Genomic DNA, 18,658 nt, shown 5'->3' with positions numbered 1-18,658 from the left:
TATTCTAGCCTTTCTTTCTCCTGCTCCATTTCTTGGAGTCTCTGCTTCCATCTCGCAGTTTCTTGGGTGAGCTGTTCTGGACTCTGTAGATCAGGAGGGTTTCCATTTAAATCACCCAGGGTTTTCTTCCAAAGGTCTTCTCCATTCTTCTCTGAGGCTTTGAAGATGGGTCTGTCACCAGTCTCTTGAGACGATTTAGAAGGCTGGCCCTTCAGTAACTTTTTCAGAAAGTCAACAGTATTCTGAAGAGACAGCCTACAGTGGTTTGTATTTATTGCTGATAAGCACGAGGATTTTAAGGTGGGAAGACTGGCCTCCACCTCGGGCAGACCTCGGGCATCATCAGCTTGTGTCAGCGGTTCCATATTCTGCCTTTCCCACAGACTTCAGTGTGGGTGAAACACCTTTCGCCTGACACCTTCACCCGTCTCAAAATGTGTTGTTTCTTCACTGGCAAAACCAGTATCACAGTTTATACCAGGATCTCCCAGGGAAATCCACAGACCTGAAGCATGTCTCTAGCTTTCAGAAATCACCAGCGGAGGACCACACAGGTGGTCTAGGACCAATTGGAAAGTGGATCTATGGCAGGCAGGAGGCCATCCATGGCTGTGGAGAGCTCCCTAGCTCTGCCTCCAAAGGCCAGTGTTCTCTGGCCCTCAACTGAAGGCTCAGAACCTTGGGAGGCACTCTACCTCTAAGGTAAACAGTTGCCTGACAACCAGAGCACAGCAGTTGCATTGGGGGATGGGGAGGCCAGCCAGCTTCTGGAACACAGTTGCCCTCTAACTTTGCCCTGAAATAAAAAGTGATCTCACTTTTGGCTTCATGCTATGGATGCATTCACATCTTTTCTTATGCATAATTAAAGTAGAATCAAAGGAACATTTTCTTGAGCAGTTGCTATATGCCAGGCATAAAGCTATGACCATCGTCTCATCTCATTTAAAACAGCTTTATGTGATTATTACTATTATCATTATTGTTATTAATTTAATAACAGTAAAAGACGGTAAGATTCAGGGGATTAAATACTTTGCTGCAAAGGCCTTGATACCTAAGAGGTGTAGATTTGAGCTCCACTCTGTTGCAGGAGATGGGAAAGGCGGCCTAATCATGTAGAGATAAGAGTTCAGATGCAGGTGTGCCAGGCTTACCACAGCAGTCCCAGATGACCAGGTTCCGGCCTTCCTTTAGGTGGATGGTGAGGAGGTAGGCAAAAGGACTGGGCAGGTTACTCAAGCCATCACTGGCTTCCCCAAACATCTACAAAGACAGAGAAGTAGGTTAAGTCTGCTATTTGGCGATCGAGGGAGAGAATTTCAGAGCTGAAGCAAAACTCACTACATAGGCAAATCTTCAAGCTGCATCTCCCATCCCCCAAGCTTGATGGCCTGGCTACAATGATTTATTAGCACATCCTTCATGTTTCTCCCCAGTGGGATTTTTTTTACCAGAAATCCTGATCATATCTTTGCAATCTTAACTCTGTCCCAACATAATCACCCACGTGGTAAGCCAGTATCTGACATACCCTTAAGCTCAGTGATTTCTGGTAGGATTCTTTCTTCTGGAACTCAAAGGGCAGCCCAGAGGGAGGGAGTAGCACATGCGGATTCCACTTGTGTCCCACAGACATGGGTCCAGACTCAGATGCAAAGCGGCTTCCTCATTTTCTCCCCTTCCCACCAAACCTTTCCACCCTAGCACACCTCCTCTACATTTCTGTTCACGACCACACCACCGTCAACCCAGAGCCCACACATCCGTCAGTACATACCCCTCCCATGTCCACATGTGACACACTTTGAGTGCTCTCCCTTTTACTAATTGTCCTCCATTCCCTGCCTCCACTGTGGTGTCTCCTCCACTTACCCTCAATCTTGCTTCCCCTCAATATGGCTCACTTCCCTGTCCAGGAATTCATCAACTCCTACCGGCCACAAGGTCGACTCCATTTCTGAATATTTATTCAATGAATCCAACTAAAGTGTTGAACTAGAACTTTGCACTCTAGCTCAAATTTTTGTCTTTCCAAAGAGAAAGGAAAGATAAAGTAATTTATCATTCACTTATTGGACATTCAATTAATTGATTTTGTGGCTGGGTCTCCCTTGACAGCCTTCTTTTGAAAGTTTCCCCCATCCAGGTTTCAAAGCACTTCCGAATGGCTTTGTCTCCTTTACCATCCCACTCAACTGCCTAGCTGCTATTTTTAGAAAAATCGGTCCCAGTCTGACAGATCAATAGACCCTGAATTAATCTTTCCCAGCCATAATGTGCAAGGCTTGCCTTTGTAGGTGGATCTGCTTCGGCGTGCTTTAAAAACAGGCAAAGAAATACAGATCCACACATTTGCTAAGAAATCATGTTTACTCCAGTGTTTGTTTTTAAGGAACATCACTCACAGATTGTTATTCAAATTGTTGGGATGTCAGAGAAGCATTCAGATCACCACTTTCACATAGCTTCTGTAAAAAAAGAAAAAAAAATCCCGCTTTCAAAAGGCAAAATGGTATCAGCCTACAGGGATAGATAGCCTTTATCAGGTCATTCGCTTTGAGTCTGCCATCTGCATGGTCAATTTCAAGTGCGCAGGCTGCCTTCCCACAGACATGGCCAGGGTTGGCGATAACAGTTGGATTCAGTAGAGGCCCTCTGGCTACAGCCTCTGCCAACTTAGTCCTCCATCGGAGGACGGACAAGGCTGACTCTGCTCTACCACCAGGCTGCTCTGCCATCTTTCATTAAACCAGGCTCTAGTGGGCAGGCAGCATGAAGTGGGAGCACCTGAGCCCTCCCACCAGGTCCCTCCCACCGCCGGCCTCCCTGGTCCTCTGCAACCAAAGAGAAGTGGGCATATCACATGGCAGAGACCTCGGCTCATCGCTCAGGAGAAAACATTTCAAAATGTGATCTGGAAGACCTTCCTCCCACCTTATCTTCCAGAGTCTGTACAATCCCCAAGTAAAAAAATAAAAAATGGAATTCTGAACGAAAGCTCAGAATGGGAGGGGTGTGGGTTTCCTAACTGAAGATACCTATGAAATGATCCCACAGGGTAAGGAAACGGTCGGTAGTTAGTGTGGGATACAGTAAACATATCCACTGTGCAGGTTTCAGATGCAGATTCAGGGTCCAGGAGAGCTCTTGGACCCCTTGAGGTGTTCTGGGTTGGAGATAAGGACAGCTGTCTGCACAGAAAGGCAGAGTGTAAGGGACATGAGTTAACGGTCTTCCCGCATTTTGGATATGTTCCTGCTGGGCTGGTGCCTTAGCCAGGGCTGATTTCTTGTGTGAGAAACATGGGATTTCTCCCTCCAAACAAGGCTGGGTAACTCCAAAGTTTCAAGAAAACTGAGGCAGGCAGTCAACCTGCAAAGACAGCTTTGATGACCATGAACCTTTGAGGGTAGACACTCTGAGGACCAGGAGCACTGTGGTCACTCACTGGGCCTTCTAATCCACAATGCTCATCAGGGACGGCCAATCACAAGTCAGAGATCCTGCCTGGAGGGTAGGCTACCTTCCAAGACATACACATACACGGCTTGTGTATGTGTGTGTCTCTCTCAAGTAGAGCTTCAGGCAGCAAGAGAATCTGGGTTCCCAAGCAGCAGCCCCCGGAGATGGGGGGATGTGAGGGGTTACAGACAAGCTGGGGTCCTCTGGTTCATCCCCTCTGCAGGCAGTGACATCATGAAATGCTACAACCAGGCAGAAATGGGCCCTGATCCCAGGATGGCCTGAAGCATCACACGTCCTCCCCACTTAGAACGGAGGCCCCATGGCTCCTGCATCTGTGGTTCTCACACAGGCCTCTTTCTCCACCCATCCCAGCCCTGATGTCCCTTGACTGTGTATATAATTCATCTTCTCATTCATTCATCACGATCACAAGAGTGATTTCAGACACTTCGACCTTTCCCCTAGGCTCCCAGCACCACAGCCACTAGAGGCCCCTGGCCCTGGAAGGACCAACGCTGCCCAGACAGGAAAGGATCCCCAACCCTGTGTGTGGGAGACCTGTTAGTAGACCGAAAGGGAGGCACCAGCAGGGCCTTCACTAGTCACCCTCCTCTCTGGCTCTTCACACTTCCCTTGTTGCTCTATGTAAAAACACATCCTAGGGTGTGTGGACAGGACTATCTGAAGACTGCGTTAGGAAGACAATCAGAATCTCACTCTACTCCCCCAATTTCAATGTTTGCCCTCATGCCTTTTACACTGCACACTATTATTTCCTGGAAGCTTAGCAACTCTTCTGCCTGATTTACAAAGCCAAGAGAGACCAGACACATCTTCACGGGCAGAACCAACAAAAAACATCTCCTGTATGATCCTCTGCAGCCTGAAGACCCACTGGTAATGTCTCCCATTTTGCAGTCCCACAAACCTATCACAAACCTACCAGTGTTGGGCTCAAAGTTTCCATTCAGAGTGCACAGTTACTAGCCAAAGATCCAAAGATTGTGGTGGCCCAGAATCTTCTATCACCAAGGAGAATGGTGGACGGATAGGGGCTTTAAAGCATCACCCCTCAGGGGGAACACCCAACATACTCTCCCCCAAACTGGCCTCTGCTTAATGATAACATTAATTAAGGGACAAAATGAGTCCACACAACCACCGTCACTTACACATTATCAAACATGAGCACAGAGCTCTTACTCAATTATGTGACAAGTCTTCCACTTACAACAATATGGAAATTAAATGTGAAGAATGACATTAATTCAATATTATGGCTGGTTTTACTCACAGAAAAGTCACAGAACTTAAAGTTATGGTTCCCACAGCCACCGTAACTGTCACACACCATATATACACACCAACGAAGGAAAGTGATCACATAAAGAAGAGCAGAAATGCTACATAGGCACTGAGGACCAAGTTACGGCCGCTGGAGGACACATAACCTTGACTATTCCCTTCCATTCTTCATAGAGACGAAGGTATTATCCACTGAGTAGAAGTTAAATGAATTCACTTGTTTGTAAACCTAGTAACTGCATCAATGAGTTCTTTAAAAAGAGCACAGTTATGACTTTCCTCATAGGAATCCCTGGTATCCCACAATCACGAGGATATATTGTTGATGTTCTCAACAAGCATAATCAAGCACTCTGTTTTTTATTTGACTTTTGAAAAGTTAACACACAAAAATTGTTGTGTACAGCATTACAATTTTTAAGCCATGTATAGATTTGTGGGACCATGACAACAATCAGGACAGAACAGTTCTGTTCTCTGATAGCACTCATTCATTCAAGGCCACTGGGGTTCAGCCTGTCTTCCCCATGTAGTTTCACCTTTTCCAGAATATCCTGCACATGGATTCATACCGTATGCAAACCTGACATCTGACATATTTTACTCAACACAATGCCTTTGAAACCCATCCACGTAGTCCTCTGCATAAATCATTTAAATTAAACCTTTTTCATTGCTGAATCGTATTCCACTGAATACATGAGTCGTAATTTATCCAACAAGTGTGGTTTTCAAACATTTCAACCAAATGATTTCCAAGGACTCAGGGAAAGATAAATAATTTTGAATACCATGAGCACTAAACAGTTTACTATGACAGGGGCACTTTGGGGGTTCAGTAGGTTAAGTGTCCAGCTGTTGATTTCAGCTCAGGTCATGATCTCAGGGTTGTGAAACTGAGCCTCACATCAGGCTCTGAACAGGGCATGGAGTCTGTTTATGATTCTTTCTCTTCTTCTCCCTCTGTTCCATCCCACCTCACCACTTATGCATTCTCTCTCTCAAAAAAAAAAAAAAAAAGAAAGAAAAGAAAAAAAGAAAGAAAAAAGAAAAACGTTTAATATGACAAAACAGTCTAATTACATAGAAACATTAAAAAAAATATAGCACCAACATTTTAGCATAAAAACTAGTATAAGGTTAGCCAGCTCTCACACAACTCTCATTCCTGCTTTTTGGGTGAGTGGTTTTGTGCTTTTGGTTTGGTTTGGTTTTTTTTGTTTGTTTGTTTGTTTTTGTTTTTGTTTTTTTTAATTTTTTAAATATTTTATTTATTTATTTGACAGACAGGGATCACAAGTAGGCAGAGAGGCAGGCAGAGAGAGAGGAGGGGAAGCAGGCTCCCTGCTGAACAGAGAGCCCGACGCGGGGCTCGATCCCAGGACCCCGGGACCACCACCTTGGCTGAAGGCAGAGGCTTAACCCACTGAGCCACCCAGGCGCCCCAGTTTGGTTTGGTTTTTAAAGACACAGACTTTGCATTGGTATTTCCTTATACCTAAATAGAAATTGGTGGGAAGGTACTATATTTTGCATTCTCTTTAGTTGAGAGTCCTCTATCTGCAAGAATGCAGGTTTATTAAAATTCAGCACGATATGGGAAGAAATGAGCATGGATGGGCCAATGATATAAAAAAGAAAATCTCCCTTACTCACTCACCAAGGATCTTAAGAGCAAAACACAGATGAGAGTAACCATCTTCCTTTTGTGTGAGCAAAGCGTGATCTTGTACAAATACCCCCTCCCATGGGGCTCATCGAACGCTCTCACCATGAAGCACACACAGGAAGCCAAATTATAAACCATGTAAACAATCGCTGGGCATTTAAACCTCAATACAAGGAGACATAAACCCACATCCCGAAAAGCTAAGTGAGTAAAACGCTGGCTGAGAAGAGCACTTCTACAGTGTCTGAACAACACTCAAGAGTACGTCAGTATAGCAAAGAGTACATGGATACAGATTTACTTAATGACCATACCCGCATCTAGGTTCCCGAGAATCGGGACACTCTGGATGGCAGCGTTCATACACACAAACACCTACCAGACAAAGAAAGTAGCAAAATGCATGAAGGAGATGGGATGGCTGGACAGACCCCAATGTAGACCCTGGATACAGTGACAGATTCAAAACAACACACGTGGCGATGAGAAGACAAAATTAAGACGTCGGTTGAGAAAAATTCAGGTCTACAAAATGGCTGAGTTTATGCCTGTTAAATTTGTACACAACTTTTCAAGGGGCTATTGACTGTACAATCGTTGGCTACCTATTTAATTCCCCCCCACACACTCCCAAGATTGTTCTCTTTGATTACCCCGGGATACTGAGATGAGAAGTAGAAGTCACACATGCGTGCATGTGTGTGTGTGTGTGTGTGTGTGTGTGCGCGCGTGTGTACATACATATATGCTCTATTCAATCACATGTCAGTATAAAGCAGTGGTCAGCAACGTCCAACCCACCACTTGTTTCTACAGATAAGGTTTAAACTTTGGAACACAGTCCTATCTATTCATTGACATGTTTATCTATGGCTGATCTCACGATACCCTATCAGGGCTGGGATGTTGCGACAGAGGCTTGTGGGCCACAAAGCTAGACATATTTATTATCTAGCCCTTTGTGGAAAAAGTTTGCCAACCTGTGGTATAATCAACCTTTCTTTTCACACTCAGTATATCTGTCCACTCACCTTGCACGCACTGTTTTCACCAGCAGGTAGCTTAAAAGAATAATGGTCCCCTTTACACTTTTTTAGCACTTTGTAATTTACAAATACACACATGCTCCTGTTAAGGGGCCCATAGGCTGTCATCAGTATCTCCGATGTACGAATAAGGAAGCCGAAGTGAACAGGATAATTGGTTACTGAAGGGAAATTAAAGAGTTAGGCTTTTACTGGAGTGTCCTGGGTCCTCCACTCTTTTCACTGTGCCCAGATCCAGGAGAATCCAAAATTAGAATGCCCAGCTCTGTGCGGAGTAGACGAGACTTGGGAGTCAGAAAGACCTGATTTCGAATCCTACTTGGTCTACTTCCTATCTTTGGATTCTTGCACAATTTACTTAAAATTCAAGACATGAGAACATCTCCAAAAGGGCCGAAAAAGATACTTACTTTACAGATTATTTGGAGAAAAATTAATTCATTGAAAGGCTGTCTCTGGGCCAGACACTTTACTAGGCTGCTTGTATGTAGAGGGAACCAAACAGATGTGGTCCCATGAGATAATACTCTTATATTGTACCAAGCACAGGTCCTTATATGTAACCTCTCAGAAAGCGATACTGGTGTGGCCTTTCTGTTAGTATTGCTGTCTTACTAGTATGATTGTTATTAAGGTGGGGGATGTGTTTAGGAAGACTGGAGGAAAAAGCTCAATGAAGGTGGTCAGCCAACCAAGTCCCTTCCTTCATTCCAACCATCCCTTTCCCTCTGATACTTTCATCACAACAGAGCTAGAGGGCTGGTAATAAAGTCTCAGGACAGTGCCCCCACCCCTTCCAAGCACAGCTCATCGACCTGTACATGCTTCCTCCATGGCTCTTCTCCAAGGCAAAGCTTCTACTTACTGCTATTCCCAGGGTCTAGAGCAGGTGTTATAAGCACCACCTGTATACTACTTACCCCTGCCTGTGAGCAACACCATTATTGAGCCCAAAGGGATCCTTCTTAGCCCATTCTTTAGTACCCCCAGGTAGCCCTATGGTCTCGCAAGCTTGCCCAACAGAAAAGGAAAGCCCACATGACACACACAGCCTCCAAAGTAACTCACATCCCCAACCACTGTCCCCTCACACTGCTGCCCTGCTATTCCTGAATCACACCAGGCACTCCTCTGCCTTCCTGGAGCCTGTACACTTACTCTTCTCTCCTCTAGAGAAGCTCTTTCTCCAGGCACCAACACACCTGAATTCCTTGCCTCCTCTAGGTCTTTGGGTAAATGTGACCAGCCCAGAAGAGGTCTTTCCGGACTTCTCTGTTCAAGCACTCCCAATCACCTTCTCTGCTTTGTTTTTCTCTATTACACCTGGCCCTCTCTGAACATATCTGTATCCTGCCCCCATTGGGACCAGGATGAGATCTCCACGAGATAGTGGATGTTTGTTTGGTTGACGGTTGTGTTCCTGGTGTCTACAGCAGCATCTGCACGTAGTAGGCACTCAACAGAGGAGAAAGGAGGGAGGAAAGAAGAAGAAAGAGGCCAACCCCACAAAAGACCCTGGAACACGGCTGACGTGCCTGTCTCGTGGACATGGTGATGGTGAGGAATGATTCTGGAGATAAATCACTAACAGTACAGAACATGTAACTGAGAGGTAGAGAAATTAATGTACCTGTTCAGTTGTGCCAGCTGTAAGCTAGTTCCTCTGTACTGCTTTGTCACTGTGTTTCTCTGTGGTCACAAAACTGAAGTTCTGTGGTTGCCTAGTAGTGTTTCTGGAAACCTCCCAATAAGGTAAGGTACTTCTCTAAACCACTCAACTCATCTGCATAAGCTAGCACCAAAGCTAGTTATTTAAAACTTCAACTGCCAAATAAAATGTCAGGAAATCCCCAGTGGGTGACTACATGGACAATGTGGTGGTAGGAGGCAATAATCCTTTCATTCAGGATTATTAGTCGCTGAGTACGACAATAAGGCCATTCAACCACTATAATTAGACTCACCTTTAAAAGGGCACAGTGGACACACAAAAATAACTACCTTCCTTCGAGGGGCACCTGGGTGGCTCAGTCGACTGAGCGCCCACCCGGCTCTTGATTTTGGCTCAGGACATGATCTCAGGGTGCTGGGATCAAACCCCGCATTGGGGGTTCCGCACTCAGCATGGAGTCTCCTGGAGCTTCTCTCTCTCTCTCTCCATCTTCCCTTCCCCCTGCTTGTGTGAGCTCTCTCTCTAAAATAAATAAATCTTAAAAAAGAAAAACCTCCCTTTGACTACCAACTTTTTTAGATCAGCTGCTCTGAGTCGTCTCATTTCCAAACTCCTGATGTACACAGAGTTTTGCACTTGGATTCAGACAGTCCTGGATTTAGCTCCTGACTCTAACACCAGCTTGATGATGTTAGGTAAGTCATTAAACCTTCTGGGCCCTCATTTCATTCTGGGAAATGTAATGGTAGAAACCACTATAATAACTAATAAATACAAATGTAATATGCAAACCATGTCAGGTGCTTGTGCCCTCAACCTATTTCTGAGCTAAGAGCCTTTCAGTTTTTTTTTTTTTTTTTTTGGCCTTAAAATTTTGCATGAAACTCAGCAACTTGGCTTATTCCCTCCCTAAGTTGGAGCGGATATGCCCTCCCTCTTGAGGACCTTTCCTGACCACCTGCTACATGACTCCTCCCCACTCACCTTGCCCAGTGATCCAGCATGATCAGGGGCCGGGACCACCTCAGATCTTCATCATTGTCTTTGAGAAATCTGGGCCTATGCTCAACTCCATCAACACCAAGGAGGGGAACCAGTGGCAACTTTCCGTATTTTCCAAATACCGGACTTTATAAAGCAGAAGAGAGTATCTTATAAAATGAGTACCAGGGAAGGAAGTGAGAAGAACAAAGGCAAGAGGGGAAAAAAAGAAGAAAAAAGAAGCTACTTTACCCCTGGGTCTCCTTAACTGTATTTAACCTGACACTTAGGGATTCCTTTAGAGCCCACCCTCCCCCCCCAGGCCTACACGTATCACCACCTTCCCCAACCCAGCGGAAATTCATGCAGCCCCACAGTACCTAGCATGGCCTGTAGCTTGAAAATCAGCTGTGGAGAAACATGAGTCAATATATTTCACGTAAGGGCCTCTGGGTGGTTCAGTTCGTTGAGTGTCCAGCTCTTGGTTTTAGCTCAGGTCATGATCTCAGAGTCATGACACTGAACCCCATGCAGGTCTCCACGCTCAACATGCAGAATCTGCTTGAGATTCTTTCTCTCCCTCTCCTTCTTCCCACCACTTAAATAATTAAATATTTTAAAATGTGTGTGTGTGTGTGTGTGTATTTTTTCCCACATAAATGAGATGTACAGAAAGCTGGAATGGAAAGAAAAAAAGGTATGGTGTCTGTTCCTCAGGAGTTCCAAGTCTAATAAGAGATGCCAACTTCAAGGGGCGCCTGGGTGGCTCAGTGGGTTAAAGCTTCTGCCTTTGGCTCAGGTCATGATCCTGCGGTCCTGGGATCGAGTCCCGCATCAGGCTCTCTGCTCAGCGAAGCCTATTTCCTCCTCTCTCTCTGCCTGCATCTTTGCCTACTTGTGATCTCTGTATGTCAAATAAATTTTTTAAAAATCTTAAAAAAAGAGAGAGAGAGAGAGAGATGCCAACTTGTAAACAACCAATGAAAATACAAAATGGTGGAGGCGTTTGGCAATAAAAAAAGGTGCCCTTTACCACCTCATATCCCCAAGTTTTGGTGATGACAGCAAGCAAGATAAAACTGTAAGTCCACCTTTCATCCATCAGAGGCCAGACATAAAAAGTCATGTAAAGGAGACAATCTGGTTGCCGGGCAACCATGTGAAGTTCTCAGCCTGACTGAAAGTGATAATTACACAGCTAATCAAATAGTGTGTCAATCCAAAAGAGGACAAGGTCATGCAAGAAGACCTGGATGAATGTTTGGACTTAGTCCTGAACCCTATGGAGGGAAGAGAGAGCCCAGCCCACAGGACTCTAAGAACCTTGGCCTCATGGCCTAGGCAGGTTGGCATGTGGGCATCATGTCATTGGCCCAAGCCAACAAAATGTGAGTATGTCAAGTCCTCATTCGGAATTTTCGGAATTCAATCGCTATTGGGAGATGGATGGCTATCTACACCATTCAGTGCAGAACCTATCCATTCTCTTCTCAGGGATTTGAGTCCACAAAACAGTCTCCTGATTCTATGTGACTTGTAATGCAGGCTGACTTCAGGGAGCCAATACACCCAACAGGTTCTCCAAAGTATTTCTAGGCCCTGATATAATTATTGCTCACTCCACTTTAATGAAGTTGATGCTCATTATGATTTGACTTCCCAAATAACTTGACAATAATGACACAGTGAGCTGTTTATATCAAAATAAATATGAGAGTCTATATAGTATTTAATTCTCATTGCATATGAGTCACCATTTGTAATTTCTAGCTCAGTCTCATGGGTATTGGGTTATCATGAGCTGGTACTCTGAGCCAGATGGCCAGTGGACAGTTAATACAGGTCTTGGAAACTAGTGATCTTCTCAGGGTCTTACTCAGTGACACCTTTGCCAACTACCCATTTGCCTTCCCTTCCCTACTCCCTCTATTTGCTCCAAACCCTTTCTCCCTCTACAGATTTCTAGAGAAAGCAGAATGAGGTTAGTGTTCCATGACAGCAAAAGTGACATGCTGTGTAAACAAAGGTAGGGGAAAGATACAGATTATATATAGTCAGGAAACCCTGACAGGGAAAAGAAATTTTCAGCTGGGCTTTGAAGGATTGAGAGAATTTATGTGAGAGGAGAAGACAGATGTGAGATTGGTCACTGAAGATTACAGAGACCATGAGAAGCAAGGAAAGGGGAACAGTCTAACATCATTTCATGTCATTTCACGGGTGCCACCCGGTGCATAATGGTGATGTTGCCAAGAAACAAATGTTTGTATCTGTGAGAGTACTTCAGAGAGACATAATTCTGCCAGAACCAGTTGTGATCAGGTTTCTGTGGACTATCCAGTGTGGTATGAATCTGGGACCCAAGAGAAAAGTCTGGAGAATCCTCTTCCAGCAAATGCATCCTTTATTCTAAAATGACTTTCTTCCACTTTGGTCTTAGGGATGGTTGAGCACGACAGTGAGACTGTTCCATACTTGATTATTTCAGACTTCCATGTGGCCTCTACATTCTCACATCCCTTTTTCCTCTTCCCTCTTAATTTTATTCTTTGCTTTCTCATTCCATTTCGCCTAAATGTAAGCCCACGCCTCACTTCATTGCTGACCCTGACAGGAGTGGGGAAAAAACTGGAAGACACTCAGCCAACATCATTATCTGGGGTGTTATCCCACTGCTGTAGCTTCAGCCTTGAAGTTGTCCTTGGACATAAAACATGGGAGACAAACATCAATGGGTACTTGAACCACAGATGTTCCTTGCTTTACCCCTCCCTGCTCTGGAAAGCTATAGATAATATCAGCCACACCAAGAATACTCAGCAAACATCTTATTGTCCTTGTGGTACCCCAATATGGTGGAAGGAGCTAAAAGGGGGATAGACAGAGCAATGCACTTGACCACATGTGATCCCATAGGCCTGACGAGCTACAGCCCAGTCCACGCCAATCCTTTCTTCCCTCCTCATTGCTTCTCCCATTCCATGAGAGTGATAGTAACCTGTCTATTATTCATTCAGGAAGAAAAGTAATAACCTGTATCCTAGAGACAGATTCACCAACCCCCAAACTCACATGACATGGATTCGCCAGAACTTCCATCTTCATTGAAAAAAAGACAGAAGAACACATTCAGATTTAAGGCTAGTATCATACTTGGGCTGAAAAGTCTATACCTGTCTAAATCTCTCTGTTTTCAGTGAAATCATATAGATAAAAATTTCATTTACAGTATGTTTCTTTCTAAAAAATCCTAAACAAATAAACAAAGAAATTCTGACTTTAATGAAATTATAAACTGAAGAGTACTTACAACAAAGACACTGATAAAAACTGTATGAACCTGAATGGATACATTACTATCGTTGATTTCCTCATATGTAAATAGTGATTGAGCACATGCTCTATGTCAGGCACACAGTAAGGCCCCAAGAAAACAAATACAAATTAGACATGACTCCTTTAGACCTACCCACAGACCAAATTACACAGCCTAGTGGGGAAGATAAGCAAGGGAGTGGTAACTTCTATACCATGTAATAAATTTTAGATCCTCGGGTAGTTGGAGAAGCCCACTCAATATGGTGGAAGGGAGCTCAAAAGGGGGATAGACAGAGCAATGCACTTGACCACATGTGATCCCATTGGCCTGATTAGCTATAGCCCAGTCCCGCCATCCTCTGCAAACAAAGCAGATACGTAGTACGCAAGTGACCATGGGTGGATCAGTCTCAGTTTCTACTTTGCATGTCCTAGGATAGGAAAATAGAAGCAGAAGATTTGTATTCAAAAAAGAGGTTTAGAGACACCTGGCTGGCTCAGCTGATGAAGCACATAACTCTTAATCTCAGGGTTGTGGTTTCGAACCTCAGATTCAGGGCACGGATGACTTCAAAATAAAATATTAAAAAAAGAATTTGCTTTCTTCTCATGGGTGAGTTAAAAATAAAATTACTTAAATTATTCCAAGAGTTTTGCATTTAGCCCAGAGAAGAGAAAATAACCACTACCAACCATCCATTTACCATCCATAAACAGCCCCTCAACACAGACCACTCTTCCTAGCACACATCACACCGGAAAGTTCCTCAAACACCTATGTCTGGAGCAGCAAAATGCTCACCACCTCCTAACTACCCCACTCACACTTCAAGTTGTGTCCACCATATTTCCTCACCCATCAAATCTATGCCAGCTTGGGCAGGCCCTCACGTCCTGTCACAAAGTGTGTCCGTCCCCACGCACTGATATCCTCCAACCACCAGGCTGCCAAGAGGCAAGGCTTAGATGTTTTGCACAGACAGTTCCAATATTTTCTTGCCTCTTAAGATTCCTTTAGAGCTACACAAAGCTGTCTCTTAATACCTCATAACTTAAAGGCAGGGTTACTTTCCTAACCATCGCTATTTCTAGTCACGACCTTTATGGTGCCTGAGTTAGAGTAGGTACTCGAATATTTATAGTCAGCAAAACAACTTCACGGCATTAACCTAAAAAAAAAAAAAAAAAATATTCCAGGGCCACCTGGGTGGCTCAGTTAAGTGTCTGTTTCTTGGTTTCTGCTCAGGTTCTGATATCAGGGTCCTAGGATTGATCCCCACGTCAGGCTCCCCACTCAGCGGCAGTCTGCTTGTCCCTCTCCCCCACTCCTCCCTCCATGCTCCTGCTTTCTCTCTCTCTCTCCCTCATAAATAAAAATAAAATCTTTTTTAAAAAAGTAATCATGGGTGCCTGGGTGGCTCAGTGGGTTAAGCCTCTGCCTTCGGCTCAGGTCATGATCTCAGGGTCCTGGGATCGAGCCCCACATCCAGCTCTCTGCTCAGCAGGGAGCCTGCTTCCCCCTCTCTCTCTCTGCCTGCCTCTCTGCCTACTTGTGATATTTGTCTGTCAAGTAAATAAATAAAATCTTTAAAAAAAAAAAGTAATCTTAAAAGAATTCTAATCCGAGAGTGTTAGCCTATCAAAGCCAAAAAAACCACACATTTTCTTCTGATCAGTTAATAATGTAACAAGAAGGTAAACTTCAGTATCCAATTCTACATTGGACATAATTACCCCCTTCACACTGAACTATAAATTATGAATTATGTTTAATAATTCACCTGATTTATATTTTGATTACTGGAAAAACATATTTCAAATTTATAAACAATGGTAAAAACTGCAACATGGTTACAAAAAGAATTTCATAAAAGTAAGTAGTAAGGAAAAAGATAATTAAATCATTGAATGGTTAATCATGACTTATCATCAAGTTTCCAAAGGAATCTGGTCACAATGTACTCCAGATATCCAAGATCCATTCCATAATGACACCCAAATATATGACACAATTAAATATAAATATATGACACCCCAATATATAACAGTCTTTGGTTAAATAAAAAAAATTGGTTGAATAACAAAAATCCCAGTTGAAGATCCAGGTTTGTATGCAATTATAACAAAAACTTAGAGTCTCCACAAAAAAAATTCACTTCTTCCCTCAAAGCTGCAACCTACTTTAGTGTCATTGATCGGGAACTAAAAAAAAAAAAAAAAAAAAAAAAACTGATTAAACCAGTCACCATGATTTACTAATCTGGGGACTGAATTTATATTAAACGTGTTCTAGATAGACAAGATTTTCTCATAATTGTATTTGGCTATTTTATCTCATCAAAATACTAAAGCATTAAAAAATCAATGAAACCATAAGAATTTGCATCCTTCAGGTTTTTTTTTAGAGAATGCAAGTGAAGCTGTCCACAGGCAAACATGCACACGTGGTTCACAAACACACACAAATGCACACACATACAAGTGAGACTGGAGCAAGTTCAAACCCTCTGACAGTCAAACGGAGACACACATTCATACATTTCTTAGGAAGATGAATATGCAGGGGTCCCTGGGTGGCTCAGTCAGTTAAGCGACTGCCTTCGGCTCAGGTCGTGATCCCAGGGTCCTGGGATCAGGCCCCATGTCAGGTTCCATGCCCAGCAGGCGAGTCTGCTTCTCCCCCTCTCTCTGCTCATTCTCTCTCTCTTTCAAATAAATAAATAAAATCTTTTTTTTTTAAAACAAATCAGTTTATTCTCTGATAGTTTTTGAAGTCAGAAATCTGAACTAGGTCTCCATAAGCTAAAATCACTGTCTGCATAGGAGAGTTCATTCTGGAAGTCTGGGGAGACTATGTTTTCTTTTCTATCCTAGCCTTAGAGCCACCTGTACTCGATGGTTCATGTGTCCTTCATTTACCTTAAAAGCCAGCAAGAGGACATCCAAAGATTGTACTTTGACTCCACGTCTTCAACCTCCCTCTTCCACATTTGAGGAACACTTTTGATCTATTTAATTTAATTTTTTTTTAATTTTTATTTTTTTAAAATTTTTTAAATTTCTTTTCAGTGTTCCAGAATTCATTGTTTACACACCACACCCAGTGCTCCATGCAATACGTGCCTTTCATAATACCACCACCAGGCTCACCCAACCTCCCGCCCCTCCAAAACCCTCAGACTGTTTTTCAGAGTCCACAGTATTTCATGGTTCATCTTTTTTTTAAAGGAATACTAACATGCATTTTCGTCTACCTTAACACTGAGCAGTGGTGGAGACACACACACACACTTAATGCAAAAAGTTCGAGGAAAAGTTATGCTCTTAATTTCTTTGCCAGGAACATGGAAAAAGGAAAACTCATCCAATAGGGCTTTTAATGCCTTAAAGTATCCCAGAGAGGTTATTTGTAATAGTTTTAAAATACATAGAGGCCAACCCTAAAACGAATGGGAACAGTGGGTGCAATCAATATTACCTGAATTCAAATTCTTATAAATGACATTCTCTCCATCCAAGCGAACCACAAAAATAACTCCAAACCAAATCTTCCAAGGGCAAGGAGTACACATAGAAAGGAGAAAAACAGAAGAAGGAGCAGGAAAGTGCCCAGCCCTGGTCTCACCTCTGGCTCTTCCAGGGCCTCGTCTCCAGCCGGCGTCTTCTGCAGCAGATCCAGGATGCCATTGCTAGAAGGCCTCCTGTCCTCGGCGGGAGAGGCATAGGACTCCTCGGAGTCCGTTTCCACCACACGGAGGTATCCGGCTTCTTCCTGGCTCCAGTCCAATTCCTCCTCAGACTGTTTCAAGGAGCTACTGCTGCTCTTGGGCAAGATCCCCGCCATCGACAGGCTGCGGGGCACCGAGGTGTACAATGACTGGGGCCCAGAGTAAGGCCTGCCCTCTGGGGCCAAGGCCTCAGCCTCCAAGAGGTCAGGGACAGAGAGGCTGAGGCGGCGGTCCAGGGAACGCCTTGCCCGTAGGTCTAGGGGCTTGTTTGGGTTCTTTTTCACCCTCCTCTTGCTCAGGTTGATTAACAAAGGCCTGGTCCACTGTTTCAAAGAGCCCCAGACAGACGGTTTATCCTCCATGGCTGCCTGAAGACCCAGGAAGTCACTCCATGAGAGAGCTCCTCTGTGTGGGAAACAACCGCAGCGGCTCCTAGAAAATACCATGTGAGGAGAGAGAACACAAATGAGCCTTCTCGGTAGTATCTAAGCACATCGAAGTGTAAGATGTGACTGGAAAATCTCACACGTTCCACTAAGAGACTGAGATGGAAACATTTTGTTGGTAATGTTTACAAATATTTTTAAAGCATTTTTAAAAAGATTTTATTTATTTATTTGACAGAGATCACAAGTAGGCAGAGAGGCAGGCAGAGAAAGAGAGAAGAGGAAGCAGGCTCCCTCCTGAGCAGAGAGCCTGATGTGGGGCTTGATCCCAGGACCCTGGGATCATGACCTGAGCTGAAGGTAGAGGCTGTAACCCACTGAGCCACCCAGGCGCCCCCCTTAAAGCATTTTTAAGACACTGAATTTTTAACATTTTTGTCAGAGGAGCCATAGAAAAATTCTAGTCATGAATGGAACTGTGAGGTTGATGTGAAAAGAATATTTCATAAGAAGACTGCTTTCTCTGACTTAGTTCACTGCATTTAATGTCCTCCCTCCCGGTTCAGCCATGTTGTTGAAAATGGCAGGATTTCCTTCTCTCCAGATGCCTAACTCATATCTCAATGTGCCTCACATTTTTTTATCCATTCACCCCTCAATAACCACTTAGATTGTTTTCCTCATCTTGGCAACTGTGAATAATGCTAAGGTGAACAAGAGAGTGAGGAAATGCTGATTTTAGTTTTGGAGGATATATATACCCAGAGTCATATAATACTTCTAGTTTCAGTTTATTGAGGAACCTCCATATTGTTCTCCATGTGTCTGTATCAGTTTACCTTCCGACAACAGTGCACAAGGGCTCTCTGTCTTCCACATCTTCACCAAAACTTGTGATCTCTTATTGTTTTTTTTTTAATAATGCCATGTAGAGTTGAAGTTTGCTAAGAGAATACATCTTCTGTGATCTCACCACACACGCACAAAAGTTCTAAATATGTGAGGTGAAATTTACAAATTAACAAGTTAATATGTTAATTAACTTGATTGTGGTATTCGTTTCACAATGCATGTAATGAACTCAT

The 18,658-nt window shown here is 43.7% G+C and overlaps 1 protein-coding gene across 1 annotated transcript; it reads right to left on the bottom strand.

The window, feature by feature from the left end:
- Positions 1–2,414: 2,414 nt before the first annotated feature.
- LOC131835452 (multiple C2 and transmembrane domain-containing protein 2-like) lies at positions 2,415–17,734 on the bottom strand. The gene is made up of 2 exons (XM_059179745.1): positions 17,085–17,734; positions 2,415–2,471 (listed from the first exon to the last, which is right to left on the bottom strand). The coding sequence occupies exons 1-2, from the start codon at positions 17,631–17,633 to the stop codon at positions 2,415–2,417; spliced, it is 606 nt and encodes a 201-aa protein (XP_059035728.1). The 5' UTR covers positions 17,634–17,734.
- Between the last annotated feature and the right edge of the window lie 924 nt (positions 17,735–18,658).

Source organism: Mustela lutreola, chromosome 7 (assembly GCF_030435805.1).
Source record: "Mustela lutreola isolate mMusLut2 chromosome 7, mMusLut2.pri, whole genome shotgun sequence".
NCBI classification, from domain to species: Eukaryota; Metazoa; Chordata; class Mammalia; order Carnivora; family Mustelidae; genus Mustela; species Mustela lutreola.
This window is presented reverse-complemented; position numbering and strand designations above follow the sequence as displayed.